The sequence below is a fragment of the Podarcis filfolensis genome (genome assembly GCF_964270895.1).
Source record: "Podarcis filfolensis genome assembly, chromosome: 5".
In the NCBI taxonomy this organism is placed as follows: Eukaryota; Metazoa; Chordata; class Lepidosauria; order Squamata; family Lacertidae; genus Podarcis; species Podarcis filfolensis.
In genome coordinates this window covers 72,325,405-72,348,734 of record NC_139608.1, presented here as the reverse complement: position 1 = coordinate 72,348,734, position 23,330 = coordinate 72,325,405, and the positions used below count along the sequence as shown (strand labels likewise).

Sequence of the window (23,330 nt, the reverse complement as noted above, 5' to 3'; positions counted from 1 at the left end):
ATGTTATGAGTTATTTCCACTGCTACAGTTCTAATACTTCTGAGTACCTCTAAACATAAGTAAGATGTTTTAAGTTCCTCCCCCTCATCTCTATTAAAAACAAAAAGAATAAAAACCAGCGCAGAGCTGTAAAATATTGGCCTGGTTGACACATCACATTAAACACATCACTGCTTAAAACACAGTTAATACACAATGTGCTAGTGCACACACTGCTGAAACGTTCTTGCTTTGCTCCTCTCCCACTCCTGCCACATCACCAAGAAACAAGCTAGAACCTGGCTTCTTGAGAAATCAAAACATGTAGTCATGGTTTATTTCCTCCAAATTTTGTTCTTGGCTTACCACTCATGGTTTAGAGAGAAACAGGTCACAAACTCAGGTTTGCAGTCACAACCCTAACTCAGGCAGCACAGCAGGACCACAGAAAGAGCAGAGCAAGATGTTTTCAGGAGCATGGAGAAGCATGATGCTCATTCAAACTACACCATTGTTTGTTTTTACTACGGTTTTAATATAGCATGCAAACTAGGCTGATATATGTTATCTTAGCAGAAGTTTTTCTTTATGGATAAGCTACATTTCAAGTTTCACTCACTGGCATACTACTTTTTCAATGGGCCTTGCAGAATTTACAGGCACACTTGCCTTTTCCTTGCACTCTAAAAGCAGTTACCTGTAAAACCATCAGCAAACCTCACTCAAATTGATACCAAAAAGGCAGCAAGGAGTGTCTACAAAGAAAAGAAAGCAGTTAAGATTAAGCATTCTTGAGGGTGTTATCTGGATTCCAACAATACTTTCAAGCAGCAAAAGGCTAAGAATTGGTTTTAAATGCCTCAAGATTTATAACCTACATATTACTTAGTGGGTTTTTCTTTTTTTGCATAAATAAATCTCTTTATTTGATGCTGCTGGTATGCAGTGAATACTCTACCTTCTAAATATTATGGATTTTCTTTTCTGTACCTGCACAGAATGTGCAGTAATTTCAGCTGAAATGGCACTCCTTCCTTAAAAAGCCCCCAATGTAATCTGGAGTTATAGGTAGCCTATTTCACTGCAATACAGTTTCACAGTTTAGGCTCTAAGGTATTCTTCATAACCAAGGGCAGATGAAGATGAAGAAGCACTCCAGAGACAAAACAATCACATATGCCTTTTTTCAGGTTATATCTCATTTGTTCCCAACACTCCCCATTAAGAACACTGACTAACAAAATAAATCCAGTTCTTTCTTCCTCAAAACCACTAGGCTTGCAGTAAACTTGCTTGTTGCTGCAAAAAATAGTTTTAACCAGACACTGGAAATCTGCACGTGTGCCAATAATAACAGGATGATTAAGAAATTGGTTACACGTTCCTGAAGTGGAAAAGTTAGCAGAAGAGGCCTGCCTCTCTCTGATTACTGTGTAAACAAAATGCCCTCCTTTATTAATGCTGGAATCATCAATGTGAAGAGATGCCTTTGGAAAGATCTCTTTGTAAACATTTAATGAAAAATGCACTGAAATGCAATGAAAACTTCTCCCCAGAAATAATGGTTTGACTTGAAACATTACTCTAGCTTTTACTTAAAACGACATCCTACATACTTCATCATCATCACTTACTGGCATTATGCTGTCCCTTGTACTTTCACAGTAATTTTATAATTATTAAAAAAGCCAACCGCTCAAAGTTACTGTCTCTATATACTAGAAACATTCCAGTGAAAGAATACATATATAGACATGTGCAGTTCTGCTGTACAAAATTCTTTCCATTACTGCATTAAACACTATTCTAAACTTTTGGCTCTACATTCTAGGTCAAGGTATAACTTTAGTCATTCATTCCCCCTTAAATCAAAGTGATGTAACAAACATATGTCCATAAAATGCTAAACGAGTACACAGGAAGGTTACGTGACTTTATTGTGAGAGCTCCCAAGGTACTGTCTTCTATTTTAGGCTGGCTTGTATTGCCTTGACTTAGTGAAAAAGATGGGAAAGGATGTCACAGAAGAGAGAGATAAGAGGAACAGACCTCCAGTTTCTTTTTAATTAAGCCAGAGCTGGAGAACCCCTTTGGAATCACCTATACCACACTCCTCACAAAAATAATGAATTATTCACAGGTCTAGGAAGCAAGGAGAGGGAGGCAGGAAGATACACCATGAGATGCCTCCTGTGGCATCAGTTCAACAAACTCCTTCACAACTGCAGGGGCTGTGTGAGAGAGTGCTAGCATTCAGCTAATGGCACTGTCACATGCATGTTGCCTGGGTCTTAAAATTGTTTCCCCTGGTGCTCCTCTCCCCCATAGATAGAATTAATTGTTCATCACCATTCCTTTAAAATAATCTGTTCATGTGTGAGGTGGGGAACTGAATCTGATCAGCAGGCCAGAGAGTACCATCTTCCCACCCCTTGAGTGCCAAGTTTGACAAGCTGGCAGGGCTGCCCACCTGTCAACTATCCACTATCACATTAATGGATGCTGGCCTGCTTTTGCATGTGTGGTTTGAAATCAAAATGTTTGGGCAAAGGCACCATCTACAAAAGCACTGATGATCACCTTATCATCAGGTACTGTCTTGGTAACTACTTTTTATGACACTTTGCAAGACTCTACCATCAGCTGATGCCAGGGTTTACAATGCACTGTGCATAGCACAATTTTTTATTTTATTTTTTGCTTTGCTGGCAAATCCTACAACGTCTCTGTTTACCTGCCCACACGGTTTGTAGGGCAGCAGAGTAGGGCAGCTTTGTAACACAAATGAGGCGGCTAAGGGAGCTTATCTGGGCCTGCGGGCTAGAGTTCTCCACTACTGGCTCAATGCGAGTGGAGAGAATGAGAGGGTCTCCTGCAAAAAAAAAGGGGGCTGGGGCTGGAACCACCTTTCCATCTCAGTCAACACAATGGAACAGAGCAACAAGACCCTGTAAATGCAAAATACTTTGCAGAAATTAAGCCTATGAGAATCCTCAGGAATGGTCATGAATTTTCACAGAACCCCTTTTATTTTTCTTTATCAAAAGCCAAGGAAAAAAGTTGTGGAATGGGCACTGGTGGTTAAACAGCCAAGACTTGGGGCACAGAAATGTATCCTGGCAGGAATAGAGATGAGGATCTAGTATGTCACATTTAAAAAGTACTGCTTGAGGATTGTGAGCAGTTCGGAGCTGAAGGGATCCAGTGAGGTATTAAATCAGCCCTCCCCAACCTGGTGTCCTACTGATGTTTGGATTAGAACATCTATCAACCTTGGCCATCATCAAAACTCCCATTACAAAATACACACAGTAAGATCTGTAACAAATACAGAAAATTATACTTAGGAGCTTAAAATTCCTACAAACTCATCCTCCTGGAATTGGCATAAAGCTTGGAAATAGCTTCTTTCACCATTCTTAAAGCATAATTAAAAGAATTCTTGCATTATTCAGGACCAGCACTGTAAAATTAAGTTTTGAAAAACAATTTGGAAAAGAGAAACTCCATCTTAAATCTCTGACCTCTTCTCTGCAAAAACATTGTGTTTTCCCTGCAAAATGTCACAAAGATATTTAAAGAATGGACAAAAATTGTGGATATGTAATTTAGTGCTGGGAGAAAAACTATTTGATTTCTCATCAGACATTATTTAGTTTTGCTCTACAATCTGTTTCAATGCCTCACTGGTATTCATATTTATGTAACAGTGCTTCAAACAACACAGTGTATAAGTCTTGTTAACCTACCATCACTGCTTGGGAGGCAACTACTTTTAACACCTGCTCATATTATGCTGCAAGATAAACTGTAATTCACAATACCTTGCAGAAATTTAACCTGACTGAATCAGGTAGTTACCACCCATCTTTCAGGATAATCTAAATTAAATAATTAAATTATTTAAATTAAACTATGCAAAACTGAATTAAATTATTTAAATTAAACTATGCAAAACTGAATTCCTCAAGGCACATACAACTAAGTACCCCAAGGCAGTTTTTATTCCTGAATGCTAGGTTTTCTAAAAATATAGATGACACGCACAAGAGACGTATTTTTACTAAGTTAATAGCCTGTCAATATGAGGTACTTTAAAAAAAGATTATGCAGAAAGGATGCTGAAGGAGGGTTGTTTCAAAACATGACCTTTCTTTATATGGTAATTTCTTCCCCTGCTCAAAAATTGCATGGAATGAGTTGGCATCAGATCAAACTGAGAGTTATCCATGGAAGCCCTAACACCTCACTGAAGCAATTAATTTTTAATACTTAAAAAAATTTTTTTTTAGATTTTCCTCTTGTTTTTGATTCAATGATTTATTACCTAAAATAACTAATATTTCAATAATGCATATTCAAATAACCCTCATCATGCATTTACTCTAAACCTTAAATGTGGCCATTTATTTCCCTCAGCCGCCGCCTCTGCCGCTCGCAAGAGCAGGCATAGGAGCCGCGGTTGGGAGATGCACAGCGCAGCGCCTCTCCCAACCGTGACTCCTGTGCCTGCCCTTGTGAGAGGGGGGTGGCGGTGGTGGAACCAGTGGCAAGAAAGGGCTCCTTTTGGGCCGCTCGTCCCTCCGCCGCTGCCCGCCTCACTCAAGCATAAGCCATGGGGGGCTTTTTCAGCATAAAAAAATTGCTGGAAAAGTCGGTTTATACTCGAGTATATATGGTACTATAAGTTTATGCACACAGACAAGACCTTTTAAAACAAGAAATGAAACAAAAGTAAGACAAAAAAATCACGTTGGTGGTTAGCTCATCTACCTGATAGTCTTAATAAACCTAAAGTTCTATAAAAAACTATGTTTGGTCCATAAACAGGAACAAACAATAACACAACTTTCTATTTCACTATAATTTTAAAATTAATAATTTTAAACTGCACAAAAGTTTAAAATGGATATCTGAAAAACTAAACTTTAAAAGGCACTATATATACTATGGAAGGTTTTCGTTTGCTGCAATGTCAATCTCTGACACATATTTAACCTACCAGCAAGCATTCGTTTCTTATCACATCAACATATCTGTAGCCTGCAATATGTTTAAAAACCAAATCAGCCAAATAAAAGAATAGAGGGAAGGCCTCAATTACATTGATTGAAACCAAAGACTAAACCTGGCTGTTGAGCATCTTTAGAATAGGAATGGTCCAGCGATCATTCCTGGGCAGATCTCTCACAGACTACACCAAGTGTAGTACACCAAGAAGATGGAGCAATGAAGCAGCAGATATAACAGCTGGAATACAAGTTGAGAAAGACTTGGAAAGTACAGGCTAGAATCCACTGTAGGGCCTATACTCCTTCCACTACCATTGCCCTTGTGCAATTCCAGGCAAGGGATCTGCTTTGTGTAATTCTCCAGGGTGATATTAATATATCATTGACACCCTCCTGGCACCACCACTCATTTGATTAGGATAATTGAAAGGGGGAGGAATTGGGGGAGCCATATCCCAGGGTAAGTGATTAGTAACTGCAGCAGATGAAGGGCACAAACCATCAAGTACTGTTTGCACAGAAGTCCCACTTAAATTAAAAAGAGTGTGTCATAGGGTATATCTGTCAAATTCCCTGAGCCCCAGGTGTGTTTTGTGACTGGCACTGGTCCAATTGCAACCATGCGGGGATCTCTGGATGCCAGGTTGGCAACTGACATCTCCATCTGACTCGCCCCTCCAGCTTTCTTAAGCAGGTAAGCACAAGAACTTACTTACTGCATTTATAGCCCACCTTTTTCTCCAATGAGTACACAGTTCACTCCGCTCCTCAGTCCACCAGGTGTGTCTAGCCCAAGGTCACCCAGTAAGCTTCATGAATGAGCGGGGATTTGAACCCTGATCTCCCAGGTCCTAGTCCAACACTCTAACCACTACACCACACTGACTTCCTAGAGTACTTCTGCTATGCGGAAGGTATATAAATTAAGTAGATAAATAAATACAGTATGGGGAAAGCAAAATGTCACTTAGAGAAAGAACTGAAATATTTTCCTTGAAGCTCTAATTTGTTTTATTCTAGAATGAGGTTTTAATGTGCTGTAAACTGCTTTCAATCTTTTTCTTTAAAGTATAAAATTGTATAGAAATGAAGCTGTTTTTGCTGTTGTTATATTATTTCACTGTATAAAATATGATGCCTAGAGAGTCAGTTGCGGTGACCGTAACCTAGGTTTAAGGTGCCATTTGGCGATTAGCTTATATATCTGAGTTTCTAACACTGATACCAGTATCCACTTGAATTAAGGTTTCCTGCTCTTACCACATAATGCCAGTGTTCACACATAACATACATGAAGGGTGGCTAACTTATGACTCTCCAGATGTTGATGAACATCAACATCTGGAGAGTCATATGCTGCAGCTGATGGGAGTTGAGAGTCACAGGCTAGCCACCCAAACTAAGCAATGGTTTGTTTTAACCATGAGTTGTCTTATAGACAAGCACACAAGCTGCTCCTTGTTTTTTCAACACTTTATTTGTTGAACAGAGGCTCCTCTGTAGCTTGGTGAGCACCTGGGGTGGGTTGACCAAACAAACCATGATAAAAGCAAGATGGCAAAGTCCAAACATAACACACAAACATAGTTTTAACAAACCACAATTCATTAAGACAACAACAAAAATTTCATCAACTACTTTAAAAAACTTTCTAGCACAGTGATTTCTCTAATGTGGTTCTTCATTGTAGAATCTTCTACAATGCTCAGAGTAGATAAGTGGAAGGTATTCCATCCAGAGGACTGCAACTGAAAATTCTATTCATGTTTTCCATTATAGTCCCTCATTCCTACTATAGTCAACATTGTATATAGTAAAATGCAAATAATGCTCTGTGATGAAAAATATATGAAGGGTAAATCTGGAGGGCTATTGCCATAGGCTTACATTTACCACCACAGAAATAACTGCAAGTGCCAGGGTCAAATGATCTCTTATCAGTATGTTCCAACAGTTAATCTCAAAAAGCATAACTTTATGAAACATTATATATATATATGTCAACCTCAATGACTTGTTCATGGGAGTACTGGTGTTGTTATTTCTTCACAAGTTATTTAAATTTGCTACACACCTGGTCCAAAGCACATGAGATTACCAGAGAAATCTGATGAGGAGAGGTTTGCAAGCATCTCCTCAAAACAGGTGACCCAAGTATGTTAAATGCTCAATTTGCAGGTTTTGATACTCACACACTAGTTAAATAACTAAGATCTGGAACTGGAAAAGGCCGAAAATCGGATGTTTGTACATCTCTACCTTAAATAGAAGGCACGACATCCTGAAATGTTTAAGGTAAGTCAGCATTACCCATGGATCTAGAATTTCACACACAAAGTATCTCAAGAGAGTCTGGTTATTAGAAGATTATGAACAGGGAAATTTCATAAAGATTTCAATAGGAACAGCAAAAAGTATACCCTGAAATTGTTATAATACATCCAGGCTACACCAAAAGCTGAAATGCGTTATACACATAGCCCACAACATGAAACAGGTTTAATTTAACAGTTAAAACCTAGGGCATGTTTATTTCATAAAAAAACCCCGACGTTCTAGCAAAAAAAGAAAAAAGAAGAAAAGCTAAACCAAGCTAGGATGGAATGAGGAGTTCCAAGGGCAAGCTGGGATTTATTTATTATTTATATCCTGCCTTTCAGTACACAAAGCTTATAATTTAAGATTTTTAAAGACTGCAAACAGTATCAACATATAAAATGTCATTATCATTCTTCCTGCAGGTTGATAGAGTGGCCCTATGGTGGGGTGTGGAGAGAAAGTTTAAAACTGCAGAAGGCGCCAAGGTGATCCTCACCTGCATTCCTCTGCCTCCTGGAATCTTCCTCCAGGAAAGTTGATGCTAGGGGAAAGCCAGCTTGATCAAGCTGTGAGAAGTATTTGAATCATAGAGTTGGAAGTGACACAAAGAGCCATCTAGTCCAACTTCCTGCAAGCAAGGAATTCTGTCCACAGGCAGTTGGGAACGTTGATCTATGCTGATAGAATGCCTTCTTCATTTACTAGTATTAAATATTTCTCTCATAAATCTTTTGTCTTAAAGAAACGCTGGACTGGTATCTGGTCAACAGCTGTCAGACAATATGGCAATGCTTTCTATCTTGCAGAACATGCAAAAATGCAATTCTTACCCATCCCTGAAAAGCAATCCTATATAGGGTGCCTCCAGACTGTCAGTATCTTATGGGAGGGATTCAAGCATGTATTGGCACTTTAGCTTTGCACATTTAAAATGGATTATAGTACCCTGTCACTCTGGCACAACTAATCAATATTTGTCTAATAACAATTTTTTTGGAGGTTGGAAAGTGATGGGGAATGCATTGAAAAATGTTGAATAAACAAATGATTAGTGGGAAGACCTAGATACACTGCACAAACAAATAAGAATGGTCATTGTCATATCATTGCACTGTAAACAGATCAGAATGAATGCTTAAGACTGGGCACAGTCTACCCATTGCGTAAGTAAGCTTTGTACAAGCAAACCAGGATGAATGCAGAATAAACAAGTCATCTGTAGGAGCCCACAAACCACTTCAAACCAAAAGGACTATGGACTAGTGCCAGGAGCATATTTACTTCTCAACAAAGAAAGCAAGATGGTACAAATATTTTTAATCACATTGACCTTTGCAGGTCAATGCAAAAACTGCCTCCTTAACACTTCTGTTCTTTGCTGGCTTCCAAAGTTTTCTAAACTCTCAATATACTTCCTACCAGTAAGTAGCACAGCCTTACCATTCTTAAAGTCTTTTGTGAAGTTTTCTCCCTAGCCCTCCTTACTCTTAAGTAATATGGATTTCTCTATCCTATCCCGCCTTCCCACAGGAATCTGTTTGCAACAGGCCTTTGTTTATTGTGACTGCTTTGCATATTACAAGAATAGAAGGCATTTGCTGCATCAACTTATTTTATCCTCCTCCACCAGTATACTTTAACCTTCAGTGTAGTTTCAAAATTATTTTAATATTCACCTTGTTAACAGAGTTGTCAAGGTGACTTATGGAATCGGAATATCGGAACAGATTATGTATACCCACCACCATCTCAATCCCTCTTATACACCAATGTACAAGTATTTTGCTTCAGAAACACCATACCAAAACACATCAGTCCTAGAGTGTCACAATAGCATTCTAAAATGTTATTATTCATAAAGCAAGTTAGAAAATGTGGTTCCCCCAGATCTGGCTTGACTACAACACCCCTCATCCTTCACATCTGGCCAGGCTCATGAAGCTGATGGAAGCTGGAATCCAGGAATCCAACCACATCTGTAAGGCACCATGTTTGCTATCTCTGCCAATGAAGTATGATAAACGGATGGAAGATGCCCTTATCTTTAAACAAGTCTTCACAAGGAAGTTTACCTGCAGCTTGGGTGGATAAATTTTATCCACCCACCATGTCTGCTCTGAACTGGAGTCTAAATGTAAGAACAGGCTCCACATATTTAGGGTGTGACTGTGACACACTATGAGAGCATCTTGTAAATCACTTAGCTAACACTAATACAGTGGTACCTCGGTTTACAAACTTAATCCGTTCTGAAAGTCCATTCTTAAACCAAAACCGTTCTTAAACCGAGGCACGCTTTCCCTAATGAGGCTTCCCGCCGCCGGTGCCCTTCCACCGTTCGGATTCTGTTCTTAGACCGAGGTCAAGTTCTCAAACCGGGACACTATTTCCGGTTTTGCAGAGCTTATAAACCAAATCTTTCTTAAACCGGACTGTTCTTAAACCAAAGTACCACTGTAATGGCTTCCAGGGGTTAGCTACCAGAAGCAGTTGTAACACAGCTAAACTAAAACTTAATATTCTGTTATGTAAGTTACATTAAAAAATGACCACTTTTTGTAGACAACACTGTTACATTGTTCATTACTTGCTCATAGTACTGTAGAAGCTGGAATTATCCATTCAGCTGTCAAGGAGGGTGGTAGCAAACTGGCTGGTTTTCAAGCAGTTAGAATCTGTTAGATGAAAGCCAGCCAACCCAACCACCACCTGCTTTCCTTAAAAACGCACTACTATTTTTATATCCCTTCTTGGTATATTTGTAGTCCTCAGCCCAACAATGTAAAAGACAAATGGCTTTGCAGGGCCCCTGATCCAACCTGGGGAGTACTGACATCGCATTTCAACATGAATGGGGGGTACCTTTAAATCAGTGTTCAAAATCCCCAGGGGGCCAGGCACGTTTTGCGACTTGGGGTGGTCTACTTGTGACCAAGTTGAGATGTCCTGTTGTCAGGCTCAGCAACTGACATCTCCATCATCTGCTGAAGTGCAAGTCAGCTGGCTTGCTCTGCGGTGTGAAAATAAGATTGACCCTGGGAGCACCACAGTGCAAGGAGTAAAAGAAATTAAATAAATATAAAATAAAATAAAAATGCAGCAATATCCTGATGCGGTCTGTAGCAACTAGGAGCGTATTTGGGAACTACAGGGAACTGAAGGCAGTCGTCATCCCCCTACAGATCTGTCTAGCCTTAGATGTGTTTATAATTTTAGAAATAGCACAAGTCTGTAGGTGAAGGAGACCCCCCCACACTTTTAAAGTTCACTGTGGCACTAAGTTTAAAAGAACACATTCCTTTTTTAACCATTAGTTACTGTGTATATTTAACACAGGTACATATTTAGCACATTTGTCTTAACATAATTAAATAATTATTGTGATTTTGTCTACCACAGATTCCTTCCTTGGTTGAATTCAAAGTAAAATTGCTATCCTTTGAAATGCCTTGTAAAAAAATGCCAATTTCTTGCCTTTCTTCTCCCTGGTTAAAGAACAGTTTCCTGATTAATTTGAATATGATGTCTGGTTTTTTTTAAAAGCGACTAGACATTACAATGTGGCAAACGTAACCTTAGTTTAAGACAGGCATAGGCAAACTCCGGCCCTCCAGATGTTTGGGACCACAATTCCCATCATCCCTAGCTAACAGGACCAGTGGTCAGCGATGATGGGAATCGTAGTCCCAAACTTCTGGAGGGCCGGAGTTTGCCTATGCCTGGTTTAAGGTGCCATTTGGAAAACAGCTTATATATCTGAGTTTCTAACACTGCCCTGAATCACCCCAATTCACTTCATTATCCCCTCCCCCAAGCAGATACACACAACGTGTGTGAGCCCATTTTTAAATTTGTTATTGATTGTAATGAGCAGTTCTCCAGGGACATTTAGCTTCTCAGCGTTGATCAGAAAGTGACCTATCCAATTAGAGGGCTATATTTCTATCCTATATCTGTTTCTCTGTTATCCTGGACACTCCATTTGATTTCTGTTTTCAGAGAGTTTTGGGATTCCCCGCCTCTGCCAGTCTTTAAACATTCTGTGCCACTGAGTTATTATTGGGCTGTTTTGTGGATGCCCCTCTTAAGTTTTTTTTCCTCCAGACCTGTACCTGTACCTTGAGGTTACCCCACATCTATCTGTTGGTGCACTGGTGGTGTGAATTTGGCTGCGTAAACATAAGCACAGGAAGACTCAAATTGGGGAAAAAAACCTGGATAGAGATCATGGGAGACAAAACTGCACATTTGTCTCTTCTATTGAGTATACACATTTTCAAAAGAAACTGGAAGATGGCTCCCAAAGTGGATATACATAGAGGTGCTGTGGTCTAAACCATTGAGCCTCTTGGGCTTGCCAATCAGAAGGTTGGTGGTTCAAATCTGCACAACGGGGTGACCTCCTGTTGCTTTGTCCCAGTTCCTGCCAACCTAGCAGTTCGAAAGCACGCCAGTACAAGTAGATAAATAGGTACCGCTGTGGCAGGAAGTTAAACGGCGTTTTTGTGCGTCCTGGTTTCCGTCACACTGTGCCGTTGCGCCAGAAGCAGTTTAGTCATGCTGGCCACATGATCCAGAAAGCTGTCTGTGGACAAATACCGGCTCCTTCGTCCTGAAAGCCAGATGAGCACTGCGACCCCATAGTCGCCTTTGACTAGACTTAACCGTCCAGGAGTCCTTTACCTCTTTACCTAGTAAAATAGGCACAATCTTCACATAGGACCCTTGTTCTTAACCACTCATTTGGTCACTATAAGAATTTGGTCACAGAATTTCACTCAGGCAAGCGAGTGGGCTGCCAGGGATGCGACAGATTGCAGGCAGCTGGCATATGTGGCAGATACGGTGCTTCAGGTTGCGGGCTTTTCATGTTGCGAACGGGCCTCCGGAATGGATCCCGTTCACAGCCAGAGGTACCACTGTAACTTTCGGGAGCCAATTTACAAGGATGTTCTACACATTTATTTACTGTACAGTCATACCTTGGGTTGAATATGCTTCAGGTTGAGCATTTTTGGGTTGCGCTCTGCGGCGACCCAGAAGTAATGGAGCGTGTTACTTCTGGGTTTCACTGCTCGCGCATGCGCTCAAAATAACGTCACGCATATGCGCAGAAGCGGCAAATCGTGACCCGCGAACACAGGTTGCGTTCGCTTCAGGATGCGAACGGGGCTCCGGAACAGATCCCGTCCTCATCCAGAGGTACCACTGTATATTAAGTGGTTCCTCAAACTCAAAATTTCTTAATATCCAATCCTTCACAAACTATTTGTGAGTGTTTATAGAGAACTGATTTTTTTTCTAACACAAAACTATACATTTCATCACTAAAAGCATTATGTTTTTATTTGAAAGGAATGATAGTTCTAGTGTATGTTTTAAGCAAAATGCTCTTTCCCTAAAGCATGCTATCTGGAGACTGGCTCAAACGTCTGTTTATAAGTAACAGAGAAGATAAACAGAAATATCTCATTTGTTGACACTTCTGAGATTTGAGTTTCAACTGTAGACTTGTTAGTTCAGCATATTATGCAACACTTTTCGACTGCAGAAAAATGTGATTTCTTGAGTTAATATTACTAATGGAATACCAAACATCTGCCTAACATTAACAAATGACCTTTTATTTGAAAAAAGCTTTCTTAATTACAGATGTTGAACACAGAAGTAATTATAGCAGGTAACTCCATAGGGTCTTCACACTGTCCTCAGTCCTAATTCTATAACCATTTTATTACCTATGCCCAATGTAGGACATTTTAGGCTAGGCTTGCTAAAAGGCAGTCACCTGCCTACTTGTGATATGGGGCAGAAAGAGATACAGAGGACCTTAGCTCTGAATACAAGAGAAATAAATATCTGAATAGTATAAGGCTTGGATGACAGGATTTGGGTTGGGTGACCACTCCTGGTTTGTTTGTTTTACAAAATGATATGCTAGGTTTTACACCAGGGTAGACTCAAGGTTTATCCTTGTGGTTTTTTCCATAGTCCCAAATTTCCAGACTCCATGAGGAATAGGGAGGACCACAAAGGAGTCTTAAATTAGTCTGAAAGGCTCTCTGAGCTGAATTTCTGGCACAAGCTTAATATTCCCTCCTGAGATTCACAGAGTACATCTGCATTTAGGTAGTTATGCATTATACATGCATACTATGCTTGTATCAAGTTTCCAGAACCATTTATAATGCAAGTAGAAATACAACTGGAGCTAACGAAGGATTTCAAATTCTGGATCAGAGAATGCCGTGTGCAACGCAAAGACAACATGCTCATTTTCCAGACAGCGTATGCCAACAGTAGAATAATCACTGCCAGCTGGTGTGACCATATTCCTTGTTACACCACTTCAGTGTCCCATTGACAAACACCCGAAAATGAAGCGCACGTGCACACACACACACACACACTCTGTATATACATATATAGTCTCAAAAAGAAGGTGGAGGAACTAACATAGTTACTCCTACTCTGAATACATGGTACACCACAATATATTTCAAGTGGCCTCTTAGGACTGTAACATTAAAAATGTTGTGGCCTGTAAAGCAAACCAGAAGAGTGGTCTACAACAAAAAGTTTTAGAAAACAGTCTGGTTTAAATGCTTTTGATTTGCTGGTAGCTTATGTCTAGTGCAGTGAAATTTACAACACTGGGCAGTTTTCTAAATTGCTATCTGAATACTGCATAGATGAACTAAACCACCACTCCCTTACCCCAAACATAAATGATTTCTATTTCACTCTGAGTACCAACAGACTTTAGAACTATTCATAGAAACAACCTAAGAATGGAAGCCTAGAAGGATTAACAAAGATGCTCCACCCACAACAGCAGTCAAATACTAGAGAAGCCAGCAATGGCCAAGGAACTCCTTCTACATTCCAGTAATTAGAATAGAACTTAACCCTATATAGAAGATTTGCAATTGTAATCTGTACTCCTAAACCTTAGTACAATAAAATCTAACCTTTCCTCTAAAAAGATGCAGAACTTTGGACTGTGGGTCTTTCTTTACTTTGCACCTTATCACACTGCTATGAGAACAGTAACAATTGGGGCAGCTTGTTCTCTACTGGCTCTCTTGAAAATACATACCAAGCAGCACAACAGGTGTATACTCACTGGTAAGCATGCATAGGATTCCAGTTTTCAAGTAATGCAGATATTAATTTGCTGCGAAGGACCTGGATATCTACACTCAAGGTAACACTCTTGTACAACACTGATACTGTATTTTCTATATACAAACTACAGTATTTGTTGCTAGGAAAATAATATTCTTTGTCCAGCTAGTACCTCCACTGCAGTTTTAACTAATGTGAGATCAGCTGTGTGACACTCATGGGCTCCTAGTAAACAGTATCTGCTACAACGCCTCCCCAACCATGCCTGCACTGTTATGACTTATAGGTCCCCCCACCCTGCCCAATACTTTAGAAGATGAGAACTTCGCATCACATCTTAAGCGTGGAAATGCTCAAGCTATTTTAACAAGACTTAAGCGATGAACAACAGCAAAGCCACCCTTTTGCATTTCTACAGCAGCATTGCATGATTTTTACCAACCATTTGCTTCTTAATGTTTTTCTTTCATTCACTGAAGGTGCTGTGCTCACAATTTCCAGTACACACCTCCTCTATTTATTTTAAACAACTGTGAGCAGATATATCCTGGCAGCAAGTCTAAGCTCCACCCATCAATTTGCTGGGGGCAGGAGGTTGCAGGATTTATGAAGGAATTAAGTTTGTAAGCATATACACCAAAAAAGGGGTGGGTTTTTTGGGAAATTATATTCGGCTCTTTCAGCAAAGACCCCCCTTTTCTATTTTTCCTATGTTTCTCCATAGACTTTAACTGCTAAGTGGTGGACTAGAAAAAGGAAGGGGTATAGTCATTTCTCCAAATATTTTACATCAAAGTAAATATGCTACTTCTTTATAAGCATGCATTACATACATTTACAATTAAGTATAAAATAAAAAGTTCAGGATTTTAAAGCAACACCAAAAGGGATATTTACAATCTTTAAAAAGCACCCTTCCTCTGTAAAACAGTCACACAACAGACCCACAAAAACGAGAACAGCACATTGTCAGCAGTGAAGCAAATATTACTGTCTAAAAGTAAGTATCATTATTTTCCTATTTAATTTGTTAAAGAAAAATCCTTGAACAATTTGTTATTAATGGTACTTGGAGGTAATCGGGAAGCCAATTTAAAGAACACTGGGAAAACAGAGAAACTAAGTTTTTATAAGCACTGCAGCATTTTTTAAAAATGCAGCTTGTACAACTGTAGTAGTAACATGTATCACATAGCTAGATTCTCCAGCAAGCATTGAACATAAATGTTAAATCTTTAGAAAAACTGTAAATGGAATTCGAGTAGCATGTATTTCTTACACAGGGCAAGGAAATCCTGGTTGCTTTTTCCTTCCCTTCCCCCACAATATATCCTGGCTCCCTCCCTCCCTCCATTCACATTCCTACACCCATTAGGAAAACACTGGCAGGAGACACACTAGTTCGAAAGACCAATGGCTTCTTAAAACGTTTATAAAAATTCCACAAGAGGAGGTTTTCTGTTTGACTACAACTGCTCAACCTATGGCATTTAAAAAACAAAGACCCACCCACCAGATTTGCCAGAGGACAGCCAGCGCCTGTTTTATAGGGTGGTATTTAAAGGAATGAACGGGCCAAACCAACAGCTACATTTCTCACAAGAATGTGAATCAAAAACCAATGCCTTCTATCCGCTTTCCTCATCACATATGCTGGGCACATACACAACTCCACATTAATATTGCGAAGCGAAGCGAAGCAGCGGCAGCAAAGTATATATGTACGTGTGTGTGTGTGTGTGTGTGTGTGTGTGTGTGTGTTGCCTGTGCGTGTGAAAGACAAACCCTTCTTTCCTAAGAACTCCCATCTGCAAATCACCAACAGTTGGCGGCTGCTGCTGTGTAATCACGGTATCCCCCGCCCCCCGTTCAATGATCCGAATCAACCTGGTTCAACACCAGACATCCCCCCTCACCCCCCCCCCCGCAAAAAACCCCACACCACCCCAGAGAACGGACGAGCAATTGGCGCTTCCCTTCCTTAAAGATGAGGCTGGGTGGGAAGCAGAGAGAGAGAGAGAGGTGGGGGGAGAAGAGATTTTCTGCTGCTGCTAACCCACTGTAAGCCCCTTCTCTGTTCGGGGCCTAGAAAAGGGGAAATGAGAGCGGATGTGTCATGTTTAAACTCCCTCGTCGCCTCCCCCCCATTCACGAGCAGGGAGGGGGGAGTGTCCTGTTACTACCTCCACTCCTCTCACTCGCCCCAACAAACACACCCCATATATGTGGCACCATATATGCGTGTGTGTGTGTGTGTGTGTGTGTGTGTGTGAAGAAAAGAGAAGCCCCACACTTCGTCCCCCTCCCTGCTCTCGCCCTTAAAAGGGCTCTCTATAGGGGAGAAAGCCACTGCACTCCTCGGAAAGGGCAGGGAGTCCTCCTCGCTGCTTTCCGCTCCCCAAATTTTCGGCTACGGGGCGGCGTCGGGGGGGGGGTCCGCTTCGCGGGAGGGGCTGGGCTGAGCCGGGACCCCCCTGAGGGAGGGACGGAGGGAGACGGGAATGGCAGCCTCTTACCGACAACTCGGGGCTCCGCGAGTCCCGGTGCGAGACGGTGCGGATGACGCCGGCTCTCCAACGCCCGTTCTCGGGCGGCTCGTCTCCTCCGACGCACAAGAACCGCTTCCCCACCAGCTCCGGCCGCGACTCCACCGCCACCGCCATGGCGGCCGCCGCCGAAGAGCAGAGCGAGCAGCCAACCACACCAGCCGCCGCGCTCGCTCGCGTCTCCCCCCTTCTCTCTCCCTCGCTCTCGCTAAGGGTCGCCCATGCCTAGAGGAGCCGAGGCGGGGGGAGGGCGTCCGCGCGTCGGGGCTTCGTGTGTGAGAGAGACGGGGCACCGGGGGAGGGTCTCTGCCTCCTCTCGCCCGCCGCTCCGAGCCGGGCGCCCCGGGCAGCCGCTCAGCCGCCGCCGCCGCGACCAGCCTGACACAAACACACGGAAGGGAGGGCAGAGCGGAGGGGGCGGGGGAGCCGTTCGCTCAGAGCCGCGCTGCGGCCCCGACCACTCCGCCCACACGAGCCCACTGCCATGGAGACCGGCACAACGCGCCGTCTCCCTCCGCCAGACACAAACGCGTTGGCTCGGGCGGGAGAGGGAGGAGCGGGGAGGGCGCGGGGGAGACACCGCGGCAAGGGAAAGAGTCCGCCCGCGGTCGCGCGCGACGTCCGTGCCCTGGGGGGGGGGGGGAGGAGGAGGCGGCACGGCAGGGAGGCAGCCAGCCAGGAACAGAGCGGGCAACTGTCTGGCGTTCCGTGGCTGGAAAACTTCGACTCCCGCCGCCTCAGCAACAGCGGCGGCCAAAGGACCCGGGCCGCGCCAGAGGGAGGAGAACAGCGAGGGGATATAGATCGCCTCAGAGAGCAAAGCGGGGCAGCTGGCTGGCGCGGGAAGGGGGGTGGGGGCGCGCACAGACCACGAGGCCCCTCCCGCACCCGCCGTTTCTGACAATACGAGCGAGGAGGCGCTCCCGTTTTCTCTCGCGCCCCCCAACCAACCCACCCCCGCGCGCCTTGAGCCCCTCTGGCGCCACTGGAAGCGAGCAGCTGGAATTCCACGCAGTGGAGAGGGGGAGGGAAAGATCAAAAGCGAACGGGACGACTTTGGGGTTTTCAGGAGCGGGCGGGAGAGCGAGCAGAGCTGGGGAGATTGCAGCCAGCATGCTGTGAATCTGCAACTCTCAGCGAGGTGTTTTGTTTCTCTTTTTTCGCCTGGTCGGCTGCTTCCCTCTCCTTATCCGAATTAGGCTTTCCAAAAAGACAGCAGAACCCCACCCCACGTCCTCTGTTCTCCCACCCCATGCCCCTCTCTGTCCTTCCCTCGCCTGGTTTCTATTCCAGACACTGCCTGTTCCTATATTACCCATACAGGGATTGGTCTGGATTTTGTTTTGTTTTTCTTCACTGCTTTTCCCTCTCATCTCTGCAGGATGACTCACAGCAGCTGAGGTCACCCAATCTCTCTTTCTCTCTCTCTCTCTCTGAACGAAACACCCACCCAGGGAAATTTCTACCTATCCAGCGTAGTGTTTTTGCTCTGAACATAGTCTTGCCATGGTTACTGCGCTGTAGTGATGCTGCTTCTGCTGCAATAGGAAGGACTGCATCAGTTCAGGGAAAAGGCGATGAAGAATTGAGCTTGCTAACATTGTTTTGGAAGGAAGCATGAATATTTCAGCCTGCCCTGGCAGGTTGTATTTTCTGTTCCAGGTACACTGACGTTTCATAGCTCCTTCTGCTAGAGCTTGGCATGCATAGATAGGGGACACAGCCATTACTAGCACAGTGTGTCAGCAAACTGCTTCACAATTAGCACAGGGTGAAGATTGTACTATTACACCATATGCTTCTAAGTTCCAGTTCAGTCAGAAAGGGAAACCAGATTAACATGCAGCTCTGGCTAAGCAGTCTTTGTGGGCTAGTGGATAGAGTGCTTGACTCGGCCTTTCTACACAAGCAAACAATGAGTGCCGCATTTTATCCTTTGTGTGTAAGCACAATACTCTAGCCAGCCCAACTCAATGCCAATAGAGTACAATATTATTCTGTAATGCGGAAGTAGCTGCTGCTGCTCAACGTTTTTAATTTTATTTTATAAAAGGTTAATGAAAGAGGGAGGTTAGGTTTGTCAGGTGGCATCCTGGAGATTTACTCTCTCCCTTTAAAGCTGGTGATTAAAGCAGAAATTGCAGCAGCTACAAGTCCCATCAATTTGTTTCTAGGTGCCTTTGTCTACCCCCTGTCACCTGCTGTAGTGAACAGGACTCCAGGTGTGGTGCATAGCAGGGAGAAGAATGGGGTAGACAAAGGGATTGAGGACGGAACACGAAGAAGCCACAACTGAGAGAAACAGCAAATCTGAGTGTGATCTGGCAAGCTTATGAGCACTCTCTACCTTTGCATACCAACACCCAATTCCCGTTGACTTTTTTTAAAATCACAAAGCTTCAGATGGTGAAATGTATACTAGTCGCTAATACAGTAAACCCACAATTTAATGGGTGGGGGATTACGTTCCAGGGATTGCACATAAAGCCAAAATTGTGCGTACAGTAGTCGAAACACATTAGGTGCAAAGGTGGTGAGGTGAATTGACAGGGGTTTTTCTGGATGTTGCCCCCTTTTTATTTATTTTACTTAAAAAAATTTTTTTTGGCAAGCACGTAAAGTTGAATGCACGCAAGTTAACTGTGGGCTTACTGTACTGCAGACAATTTCCAAGAGGCATGCAATTGAATCCTATGTCACAACCATGAGAGCAATGGGTACAGCAATGGATTTTGCCTGATACGAAGTATTGCAAATTGAGTGTTAGAGAAAATGTGACAGCTCCACAACAGAGATGCAGTCTTGAGAGAAGATGTGAACTAAGTATTAAAAATTACCGTATTTTTCGCCCTATAGGACACACTTTCCCCCCTCCAAAAATGTAGGGGAAATGTGTGTGCGTCCTATTGGGCAAATGCAGGCTTTCGCTGAAGCCTGGAGAGCGAGAGGGGTCAGTGCGCACCGACCCCTCTCGCTCTCCAGGCTTCGCGCAGCTCTCCGCAAGCCGTGGGAGCCCGGTGCTGGGCTCCCACGGCTTGCGGAGAGTTGCCTGCATGCCGAAGCCTGGGCGCGCTGAGCTCAACGCGCCCAGGCTTCAAGCTTCGCGCAGCTCTCCGCAAGTGGTGGGAGCCCGGCACTGGGCTCCCACGGCTTGCGGAGAGCTGCCTGTTCTGGGGGCTGGGGTCCAGGGAAGTTCGGGCTTCCCCCGCCCCAGCCCCTGGGGGAAAAAAATTAATTCCCCCCTTTATTCCCCCCCCAAAAAACTAGGTGCGCCTTATGGGCCGGTGCGTCCTATGGGGCGAAAAATACGGTAGTAATTTATTGTGGGGAGAAATTGTGGAGAAGGTATTTAATATTTTGCATAAAGGGACCCCTGACCATTAGGTCCAGTCGTGACCGACTCTGGGGTTGCGGTGCTCATCTCGCTTTATTGGCCGAGGGAGCCGGCGTACAGCTTCCGGGTCATACATAGATTCAAATTCCATTTCAGCCATGGACCTAGTTGGGTGGCATTTGCCAAATCAGTAAGCCACAGTTGCCCATAATATAAATGGGGACAATAACAATCTTCCTTATGTGTTTATTGTAAGGATGAGGGAGATTTCATAATTTAGACATTTAATTGTTTTTCTAGCCTGAATAGTTCCAGCTGGTTAGAGCATGGTGCTGATAATTGCCAAGGTTGCAGGTTCTATCCCTGTGTGGGACAGCTGCCTATTCCTGCATTGCAGGGGGTTGGGACTAAATCGTCCTCAGGGTCCCTTCCAACTCTACAATTCTATGATTCTAATCAAATTCTAGATTCAGTCCAAGTAGAAGCAAGCATTTAATTCTAAATTAACATAAAAACAACACTGGCATACTATAAAAATTCTATATAGATAAAGCATAATTATTATTTCTTAAGTTTGTGAAAAAGCAAAGTGCTAACCATTATAAAACAATGACAACATCTAGGGTCCACCTTAATTAAGCCTTACAAGCATTACATGCTTATCTTTTAGGCTGGTCAATTAAGGTCTTTTTTCCCCATCATCTGAATCCCTCAGTAAGGAGAACGTAAGTAAACGTACAATATTCTTTAAACTATCTCTGGGCAAAGGGAGTGTATCCCAGCTGCCATTAACTGGCACGGTGGTAGCTGGAAGTTTCATATTCTCACAGTGTGAGAAGCCTATCCCTCTGACTTGCTGCAAGAACTTTCACACAACTACTACTCCACATGAGTAGAAAGGAGCAACATCAGATCGTAAGAATGCCTTCAAGTGGTCCACTTCCCTAGACACCATTGCACAACATGAGTAGGCCCATGGGAGAGCACCTTGTTCCCTTATGGCTCACTTCCCACCTCATCAATTTGTTGTCAATCAGCAGCAGCACTGCCAAGCTTATAAAACTCACTGAGAGAAACGGGAAGAAATTACAGTACTGAAGCATCCAGGCAGCAGATAGCCTAAGGGTTTTTTTAAAACTGGATGTTCCAAATACAGATGGTTGAGATCCTATATCCTCATAGTATTTGTTACACTTTGTGAAGCAACTGACTTTTTTATTGGCCCATAAGGAGATCAAGGCTTTCAAATGCTTCTTGCCTTCTATGTGCCAAATGGTTTTATAACTCTTGACCTGTAATTGATTAATTGATCAAACCACAGTGTGGTCATTTCTGTCACATCACTCAATAGTTTTCAATGGCATAACTTGGTCAGGTTAACAAACAAACAAACAAACAAAAAACAGGTTAAGGCAGATTAATCACTGAATCACAGGAGCTGGAAGGGATCGAAGATACCTTGTTATCCTAAAGCAGCCCCTTTAATTCATTAAACTATATGCACGCTGTACATTAGTCATCCTGAGCTGTGGCACACAAGATTGCTCCTTGTCCTTAAAATATTCTCAGTCACCAAAGCAGATTAGAATTCCCACATCATCAATAAAGTCATGTAAAAGGGCAAGGAAACTGTTTATACTTTTAATGTGCTGGTGGTGAGCTAAAACAGAGTGTCTTGAGTGAACCCCACAAAAGGAAGCTCCATCTCATTCTGATAATGGAAAGACACACCAGGATAGCTCATGGTATTGATGTTAGATTGACTATATGCCCCAGTCCAGCTACAGTCAGTCATGATTCAGGCTACAATCCTATACAAATTTAGGAGTACACATACATAGGATTGCTCTACACGTTTTACTGAAACCAAAACAAGTTATTTGTGGCTACCAGAGTCCCATATCTTTCAATGGTCTTAGCAATTGCTAACTAGGTGAATTAGGGCCATAATCTTTTACATCTATTTGCCACATTTCTCCCTTCCCCTTTGCTTTCTGCTTGCATATGTTTCTTTCCCCTACCTCAAACCAATCAATGGTAACCACTGAGGAGCAAAACACAAAGGAGACGCAGGGTGTACTGCTACAGAGGTGGGGAGCAAGATGAGGTGGAACAAAACAAGTCTATTAAGAAAATGCATTTGGTTTAGATTTAGATCAATGTCAAATTTGACCTAATTTCTGGAAGGCTCAAAATACCTATCAGATTAAACACCTCAGTAATAAACTTTTATCGCCAAAGATGCAATCACTCACTGCTCTTCACATTTTTACCAGTGAGTTAATATTCATGAGGACAGGGTTTTACCGTATTACTATTTACATGAATGGAGTATGTCTAGAGTTGAATAGACTGGTCAGATTAGTTGTGTGATATTGTTCATGTAAAGAAGCATAATTACTTCATAATTATACTGTGCCCTCTACTGAAGGCTCAGTGGTTTAGTATTTAAAAATACTACTCATCCCTTAAACAATCAAATGTGTACATTACTTTAGAATGTTCAGAGTCCTTCGTGTGAATCACTTGTGTCAGTGTCATGCTTGGCTGTGAACCACTTTGAATGGGATGTATACAGAAAAGCAACATACAGATAAAGTGACCAAGACCTCAATGATGTTTACAACCCTGCAAGGTGGGAAGGGAAGTAATATTTCTAGATTGCAGATGAGTTGGGGCTAAGCCTATGGTAACAGTGACTTCCCAAAGGTGGCCTGCAGCTAGATCCTATATTAATGACAGGCAAGTCTTTGCTATAGGGAGCCAGATTCTTCACTTTTGAGAGGTCTACTGCCCTTGATGAAGATTGCTGTGAGGAGGAAGAGATAGCTCCAAATGAAATAATCAGTCTTCATGGCAGTCGAGCTTGCGGTAGAGAAAATAGTGAGTGGGCATTAGGTTTTTACTAGAGGAGGAAAAAATTACATTGCTGTTGTTAAACTGTTCAATCTTTCTTTAACACTGTGCATTAATTTCCTAGGTGAAATATTGTGGTGCCTGACTGTCATGTTC

General features: G+C 42.7%; 1 protein-coding gene across 4 annotated transcripts in view; it reads right to left on the bottom strand.

The window, feature by feature from the left end:
* JMJD1C (jumonji domain containing 1C) overlaps positions 1 to 23,330 on the bottom strand; it is a 115,951-nt gene that overhangs the window by 80,288 nt on the left and 12,333 nt on the right. The window contains exon 1 of one of the 4 annotated variants that reach the window (XM_083614409.1): positions 16,955 to 17,426. The exons of 2 other annotated variants lie outside the window; for them this stretch is intronic. In XM_083614409.1, the coding sequence (XP_083470535.1) occupies positions 16,955 to 17,101 (147 nt within the window). In that variant the 5' untranslated portion in view covers positions 17,102 to 17,426. Of the gene's footprint in view, positions 1 to 16,954; positions 17,427 to 23,330 lie in introns of those variants that run through there. One more of the 4 variants, XM_083614410.1, reaches the window with a different exon arrangement.